Source organism: Myotis lucifugus, unplaced genomic scaffold, assembly GCF_000147115.1.
Source record: "Myotis lucifugus unplaced genomic scaffold, Myoluc2.0 scaffold_218, whole genome shotgun sequence".
Lineage (NCBI taxonomy): Eukaryota > Metazoa > Chordata > Mammalia > Chiroptera > Vespertilionidae > Myotis > Myotis lucifugus.
This window is the reverse complement of record NW_005871266.1, coordinates 1-8450: the sequence shown is the minus strand read 5'-3', so window position 1 is coordinate 8450 and position 8450 is coordinate 1. Positions and strand designations below refer to the sequence as shown.

The following is an 8450-nucleotide window of genomic DNA, read 5'->3' as shown; positions in this document are numbered from 1 at the left end:
ATTTGAATTATAGGAGAAAAATGATATTATCAACAGATGTAGGAAAAGGCCTTTGAGAAAAGTCAATCGATGTCTCTTCGTGATTGAAAAAAAATAAGCTCAAAACCAGAAGAGTCTCTTAACGTGCCATGGGCTTCCATAGCTCTGGGCGCCTAAGGTGCCCGGGTGGGCAGGTTCAGGGGGGCTGGAGGAGCCGCTGGGAGGCAAAGGGTTGCCTCCTGGGCTAAGGCCTGAAGGCCCGGAAGCATGAAACTTGGGGTGGTGCTCCTCGAAGTCCCCAGGGTCCACACAGCACAGAACCTCACGCAGGTCCACCTTCTTCCACAGGATGAACCAGACTCTGAATGACAGCCAGGCGCCCACGCCCGACCCCAGCAGCCCAGAGCCGCGGGCACTGGGCGTGCCCTACTGGGTGCTGAGCGCCCTGACCCTGCTCACCTGCGTGTGCAGCGTGGCAGGCAACGGCCTGGTGGTGTGGCTGCTGAGCTGCCGCGTGCAGAGGACGCCCTGCACCGTGTACGTGCTGCACCTGGCCCTGGCCGACCTCCTCTTCCTGCTCTGCATGGCCTCCTTGCTCAGCCTGGAGGCCGCCAACGCTCACCCCGTGGCCTACGAGGTGCTGCGCAGGGTGAAGTACTTCGCCTACACGGTGGGCCTGAGCATGCTGACGGCCATCAGCACGCTGCGCTGCGTCTCTGTCGTCTGCCCGGTCTGGCACCGGCAGCACCAGTCCCCGCGCCTGTCCGCCTGGGTGTGCGCGGCGCTCTGGACGCTGTCCCTGGTGATGAACACCCTGGCCGCCGTCTTCTGCAGCAAATACTGGCACTCGGACGAGAACCAGTGCTTCGTGGTGGACGCGGTGCTCAGCGTGCTCATCCTGGGCATCTTCACCCCCGTGATGACCGTGTCCAGCGCCACCCTGTTCGTGCAGGTGCGGAGGACCTCCCGGCGGTGGCGGCGGCGGCGGCCCACGCGGCTGTACGTGGTCATCCTGGCCTCCGTGCTGGTGTTCCTCATCTGCGCCCTGCCCCTGGGCCTCTACTGGTTCCTCCTCTTCTGGCTGCACCTGCGGCCCCAGGTGGTGCGCCTGTACAGCTGCCTGTCGCGCCTGTCCGCCGCCGTGAGCTGCGGCGCCAACCCCCTCATCTACTTCCTGGTGGGCAGCCGCCACGTGGGCCCTCGGGAGCCCCTGGAGGCCGTGCTGCAGAGGGCGCTGCAGGAGGCCCCGGAGCTGGAGGGGAGGGAGACCCCCTCCGGCTACAACAACGAGGAAGGGGTCTGAGTCGCGCCCCCATGCCCCGCAGGCCTGCCCCAGCCCAGCACCTGGCTGGCCTGCTGTTGCCCCCAGGAACTCTGCGCTTCCCCTGTCGGGGTCCCTTTCCTACAGACAAAGCTCCCCCCAGCACGGTCAGGGCCTCACATGCCACTCGGCTGGAAGATGAAATGTAATCTCTTGGCGTCTGAGGATCTTTGGCTAGAGGACAAAGGTTGGCCGTCACCCTGGCCCAGCACATTCTCTCCGCCTCCTCCCCCTCAGATGCGGCTCCTGGGGTCTCCTGGCCCTGCTGGTCCTCGGGCACGTGCTGGCGGCACCCACTGGCCCCCAGGCGATGCCCCTGGTCCCCTCCCACCCGTGTTCTGCTGACACCCTGCAAGCCTGCAGCCAGTCAACCATGTCACCGTTGCTGACCCAGCCGTGGCTGGCTGCAGGCCACGTGACTGCCTCGCGCTCCTTGTCCTCGACCCCTGACCTTTGCCTGCGGGTCGCCGTGCACCACCCCTGCACCCATGGCAGGCCAGCTCCTTTTCCCGGAGGTCACACTGGAAATGCTCAGCTGAGCTTGGCGGGACTGCGCCCGGACGGTGCCTGGAGGCAGCTTCCTCCAGAGGCCCACGCGATGCCAAGCAGGGTCGGCGGCTGTCCCTGATCCACTGCCCCTCCCAGAGTCCCCCTCAGCTTGCCCCACACCCTCTGCCCCTCTGGGGACAGATCCCACAGGGCGATGTGGGCACGTGCTCTGCCGTCCTCCCTGGGTCAGAACAAGGAGCGGACTTCTGCTGCCATCTCATGTCCAGCCTCAGGGCTGGGGGCTCAGGTGGAGGGCACCTGGCAGGGGGTCCCCACAGAGCTGCCCTGCACGGAGAGGAGGGAGGAGGAAAGAAAGAAGTGGAAACATCGTGGCCAGCCCACAGGGCTGGCATCTTGCTGCGTAATCCTATTAGGAGTGTCAGAAGCTAAAGGGTACCCGTCCTTCCGACTGGCACCCTCTGAAGCAATTCCCAGTCTTCTCCCAAAAGAGGGAGCTTCGAGCCAGCTGGGGCAAAGGTCAGATCCTCAGAGAAGCTAGAGAAACCCACTAACGGTCCATAAATGTTAGCCCATGGCAGCAAGCGCCCCAGCCTGCAGATGTGATCACCCCGTCCGCACATGCCCGGGTTGCACTGCTCGATCCCCAATAGGGATCTCATCATTGATGTTTCTCTCTCTCCCTTCTCACTTCCTCTCTGAAATCAATAAAAAAATATATTTAAAAGTAAATATATAAAACAGTCATGGGATTGTAAAGTGCAGCACAGAGAATATAGTCAATAATATTGTAATAACTATGTATGGTGCCAGGTGGGTACTAGACTTATCGGGAGGCCACTCTGTAAGTTATATACATGTCTAATCGTTATTTGTACACTTGAAACTAATATAAACTAATTTTGAATGTCAACTGTAATCCTATCTAATAAAGAGGTGATATGCAAATTGACCATCACTCCAACACACAAGATGGCCACCCCAATATGGTCAAGGATGGCTGGCAGGGGAGGGAAGTTGAGAGGAACCAGGCCTGAAAGGGAGGGCAGTTGCGGGGGGGGCAGGCCTGCAGGGGAGAGCAGTCCTGCAGGGGAGGGCAGTTGTGGGGCAACCAGGACTGCAGGGGAGGACAGTTGGGGGTGACCAGGCTGGCAAGGGAGGGCAGTTAGGAGCAATCGGACTGACAGGGGAGGGCAGTTAGGGGTGACCAGGCTGGCAAGGGAGGGCAGTTAGGGGCAATCGGGCTGACAGGGGAGTGGTTAGGGGCAATCAGGCAGGCAGGCAGGCAGGCGAGCGGTTGGGAGCCAGCAGTCCTGGATTGTGAGGGGGGATGTCTGACTGCCCATTTAGGCCCAATCTGCCCGGACATCCCTTGAGGGGTCCCAGATTGGAGAGGGTGCAGGCTGGGCTGAGGGACACACACACACACACACACACACACACACACACACACACTGTGCACAAATTTCATGCACCAGGCCTCTAGTTAAAAAATAAAAAAAAATTGAGAAGTAGCTCATTAAGAGGAAGAAGCCGTTTGGGAATAGAAGGCATCAATAGGCTCTTGGGTTTTTCATAATGAATAAACGAACAGGAGTGCACCGTATGCACACAGGGGGAAGAATTTCAATCGTGTGCTGATTCGACAACACCCATGCACATAGCTTCCCACGACAGCCAGAGCACCGGCAACAACAGAGTCAAGGGTGTGGTCAACTCAAAGTCCACTGCAGGTGAAGCATACACAGGACACCCCGAGGTGCCCTGCAGTCTCGCCGTTCATTATGAGAAACCTAGAGAGAGGCCTTCCCAGGTTTGGAACGATCCTGAGACGTCCCAAGACAGGCGGGCGAGGTGAGAAACACTGTGAAACCAGTCGTGATGCTAAACACATTGCGGCCAGCCATGCTGAAAAGGCCGAATCGCCTTTCAGCTTGCTCTCTGGAAAATATTCCAACCCGTCGACATGTTGGAAAGGCACTCGAAGAGTGTGCGGCCAAGAAAGGTAGAAAAAATATTACAATGTCTTGTATTTTGTATTAGTTGTGGTATCGGTCCGCTTTTTAAAATCCGTGACCTGCTGTGATGACTTTTCCCATTCTAAATAAATATTCGTTGTCATATCTAACTTGGTATTCTTTTTCTTTTAAAAAAAAAAAGTTTTTGTTTTAGAGAGAGAATAACATCAATGCGGAAACATCCATCAGTTGCCTCCTGTACCCTGATCTGAACCCAAAACCTGGGCATGTGCCCTGACCGGGAATTGAACCCGCGACCTTTTGGTGCACAGGGCAGCGCTCCAACCCAGCCTCAGCACCCTCCCTCTTGCTGATAAGCTTTGGGCTCCACAAAGTGTGTCGTGGGTGGAAGGCAGAGGGACTCCCATCGAAGCTCCAGGCGGTCAGCAGGGCCCTTGGACAGCCGAGGGGCCGCCACACAGCCCTGGGGCCCTGGGCGGAGGCTGCCTCCGACAGCGCTGAATTCTTCAGGTCAACAGAGTGGCAACTCAGATCCCCAATTTCTTGTTTTGTGATCTGGACTGAAACTCGAGGACTTCCTGAGCCGATGCCGAAAGCAGCGCTGTTGTTGTTGTTGTTGACCGGAGGTTGATTGATTTGGGAGAGCCACACACTTCTGCAGTGTGCCCAATCTGTTCAATTCACAACGTCACAGTTTTGTTATTCACTCAGCAAACGTTTAGGAGCGCTTACTCTGAGCCAGGCACGGCTCCCAAGGGGCTGCACGTCTGTCGGCCGAAAAAGAGACATCGAGAAGGTTCCAGGAGCCACAGGGCAGAGCCTGGCCCCACGCCTCCTGTCCCCCCCACCCCTTGCTGTGGATGGACCCCCACGTGTGCAGGGTGGGGTGGAGGGAAAAGCAGGCGTTCGGACTACACCAGTAAGCCCCCCGGGTGACTTCTGAGGGAACGCGTTTAGGAGAGAGCATAACGGGGGAGGTGCTCGCTTACTGAGACCAAGAGGAATGTCTCGATACGCGTGTGTTTATAGAAACCGTACCCGAGTCCTCGCCCACACGGTTGGATGTGGTCCTAGGCATTTGCACGGCGGTCGACACGCATCCGAAACTCCCCCAGGCCAGGGGTTCGGGTGGCAGAGAGCAGAGTCCGCAGCTTCATGTAGATGGAAGGGCCCCAAGTCCTCGGGGGAAAGGAGGGCAAGTGGCCTGGGGTCCCCCTGCACCCACCACGACCCCAGGGAGGACCCCGGGGACCCAGAGCAGGCAGTGCCAGGACACTCCACGGCGCTGGGCAGTGAGGGACGGATGTTTTGGAAATGAGTGGACTAGGAAAAGGGCGTGCAGATGGGCTTGTAGCCAGGTGGTCCGACGGCCAATCCCCTTTCGAGAGAAACCACAACCTCCTCTGCAGGAATGGCTTCCCAGACTTTTTTTTTTTAATATATTTTTATTGACTTCTGAGAGGAAGGCAGAGAGAGAGAGAGAGAGAGAGAGAGAGAGAGAGAGAGAGAGAGATCAATGATGCGAATCATTGATTGGCTGCCTCTTGCACGCCCCCTACTGGGGATTGAGCCCACAACCCAGGAATGTGCCCTTGACTGGAATCGAACCCAGGACCCTTCAGTCCACAAGCCGACGCTCTATCCACCGAGCCAAACCAGCTGGGGCTTTTTTTTATTTTTTATTTTTTGGTTAGGTTGTATGATGTGGTATTTTAAAGGTGCACAACATAGTGATTTCATATACACTTACATTGTGACATGAATATCACAGTCAAGTCAAAATCCAGTCAAGTCAAAATCCATCACCTGTCCATCACCGCTGCCGTGCGTGCGTGTGTGTGTGTGTGTGTGTGGTGAGAACACATCTGAAAGAGCAACGTTCAAGTTTACGATGTAGCGTTGTAAGCTCGAGCCACCGTGTGTGCATCACGCCCAGCGCTCACTCATCGCATACCCGGAAGTTGGTACCTTCTGACCAGCGTGTCTCCATGTCCCCACCCTCAGCCCCGGGCCACCCCCTCCCTGCTCTCTATGGTTGGACCTTGGTGCTATGAGTTGGGCTTTTAGACTCCACCTGTAGTGAGCTCCGACAGTATCTGTCCTCTGTGTCTGGCTGATCACGGAGCATGACGTCCCCGGAGTTCACCGTGTGGTGCAGACGGCAGGGTCCCCTCCTCCTGCGGCTGAACAGTGTTGCACTGGGTGCGCACGCACCTCCTCTATCCCTGCATCGGTCCGTCCGCGGACACTGACGCTGCCTCCTGCCTCCATGTCTTGGCTGTTGTAACGGACGCTGCGCTGAGCGTGGGTGCAGGCAGGTCTTAGAGATTCTGATCTCACTTCCTCTGGATGTAGTCCCAGAAGCGGGACTGCTGGGTCAAATGGCAGGTCTAGCTTTCATTTTTCTAGGAACCTCCTCACTGTTTCCCACAGTGGCTGCACCAGGCCCATCTCCCCCAAGTCTCGATCCGGCACCTTCTGCCACGGGAACCAAAGGGCCCCCTTCCTGCAAACCCTCTTCTCATCACGTCAGACAACTGAGGGGTGTGGTCATGGCCTCTGAATACTGTCCCCCAAAATTCATGTTCACCTAGAGCAGCGGTTCTCAACCTGTGGGTCGCAACCCCTTTGGCGGTCGAACGACCCTTTCACAGGGGTCGCCTAAGACCATCCTGCATATCAGATATTTACATTACGATTCATAACAGTAGCAACATTACAGTTATGAAGTAGCAACGAAAATAATTTTATGGTTGGGTCACAACATGAGGAACTGTGTTTAAAGGGCCAGAAGGTTGAGAACCACTGGCCTAGAGCCTCAAAGTGGGATTTTAAACTTTTTAAAAATGTTTTTATTGATTTGAGAGAGAGAGGAAGAGTGAGGGAGAAACATCAGTGATGAGAGAAAGACCAGTCGGCTGCCTCCTGCTCGCCCCCTGGTGGGGATCAAGCCCACAACCTGGGCATGTGCCCTGATGGGGGAATCAAACCAGTTGACCGCTTGATGCATGAGACAACGCTCAATCCACTGAGCCACACGGCCGGGCTACGTGGGACTTTAAAAAGGGTCTGTAACTAGTCAGGATGAGGTCACACTGGGTTGGCGTGGGCCCTGAAGCCAAAGACCGACGTCCTCGAGAGAAGGTCATGTGAAGAGACAAAGAGGCACAGAGAGGAGGCCGAGCAGGGGGTGAGCGGCCACAGCCAGGAACTGGGGGAAGGGGGGTCCCCAGATCCTCCCCCAGCCTCCGGAGGGAAACAACCCCTAGCACTGTGGGCCCAGACTTCTGGCCTCCAGGGACTGGGAGAGAATGAAACCTTCGTGTTAAGCCACTGGTCTGTGGTCACTGGCTGTGGTGGCCCCAGGACACGATCACGTGGACTCAGGTGGCCCTCTAATCTCGGGAACTGAGGTGAGGCAGTGGCCGAGCAGGGGAAGCCCCCGCCACTCTGACCCGAGGGGTTCTCACTTCTCCGGGCTGTTCTCCCACAGCTTTAATCAGCTCTTTCTTCCCCCGCGTAGGTCAGACAGACAGAGTGCTGAGCAGGGACGGAAACGGTGTCCCTCAGGGACGGGAGCTGCCTGGTCTCCCAGGACCCACGTGGCTGGCACCTCACCACCTGAGGCCAGAGCTCACGGCCCAGAGTTACCGCCACCGGGCGGACACCCCAGGAGCCCCAGGAGCCCCCTGAGCCGGCCCTGCCCGGGGAGCAGCCATGGGCACTGGCAGGGGCCTGGGAGTGACCGAGACCCTCCCCCGGGAGAGGATGCAGCGCCAGCGCAGGTGGGGACTCAGCGCAACTCCCCGTGGAGTGGGAGGCAGGGGGGCCCAGTGGTTAGGAACACGCCACTCACTTGTCCCCTGGTTGACCCTGGGCCGCTCCTCTGACCTTTCAGTGTCGCCTCCTCTTCCGCCCACAGGACACCAGACACCAGGGCACCCTGAGGCCGGCTGGCTTGTCCACGCTGCCGCACGCGGGAAATGCCCGCTGAGAAAGCAGACCCCTGGCGAATGCGCCCGCGCCCGATTGTTTCCAGCACACGACAAGCTTCTATGCGTTCAGAGAAGAGATAGACTCGAAAGAGTGGAATGACTTTCTTCATCTACTTTAATGGAGGAGGGATTGATTTGTGAATAATTGTGGGGGAGAAAACAATTTCGGGCAAATTTTGTTCTCCTTATAGACGGTGCTATTTCACCAGCACAAACAAGGGACACAGAGCCCCGTCCCACGCCACGGCTTTCCGAGTGGTTGTTTATGCTGGAAGCGAGGGAGAGGCCTGCAGCCAGCTCCCCGCTTGGCGTGGAAGCCGAGAACATTCCTCCAAAGGCAGCTGCGAGGCGCGGGCGGGAGGGGTTCTCCTGGCCGGGGGCCCACAATCTGTGCTCCTCTTCTTCCCTCGCTGAGCGCCCACCGTGAGCCTGTGTGCTCGGGGCTCCGTGCCATGACTCGGACAACACTCCCGCAGGGGCAGCGGCTGCCACACAACGAATCACACGGTTCATTATTGGACTGGCATTGTGCCAAGTGGCTCTAACAGGAAATGCGGGGCGAGGTTAGCACGGAGCCTGGGATGGAGAGATGGGGAGATGGAGGCAGAGAGGAGATTTGGGAAGATGGAGATGGAGAAGAGGAGCTGGGGAGCTGGGGATGGAGATGGA

The 8450-nt window shown here is 57.6% G+C and overlaps 1 protein-coding gene across 1 annotated transcript; it reads left to right on the top strand.

Moving 5' to 3' along the window:
• Positions 1-328: 328 nt before the first annotated feature.
• On the top strand, positions 329-1282 carry MRGPRD (MAS related GPR family member D). The gene has a single exon (XM_006098078.3). The coding sequence runs from the start codon at positions 329-331 to the stop codon at positions 1280-1282; it is 954 nt and encodes a 317-aa protein (XP_006098140.1).
• Positions 1283-8450: the final 7168 nt, after the last annotated feature.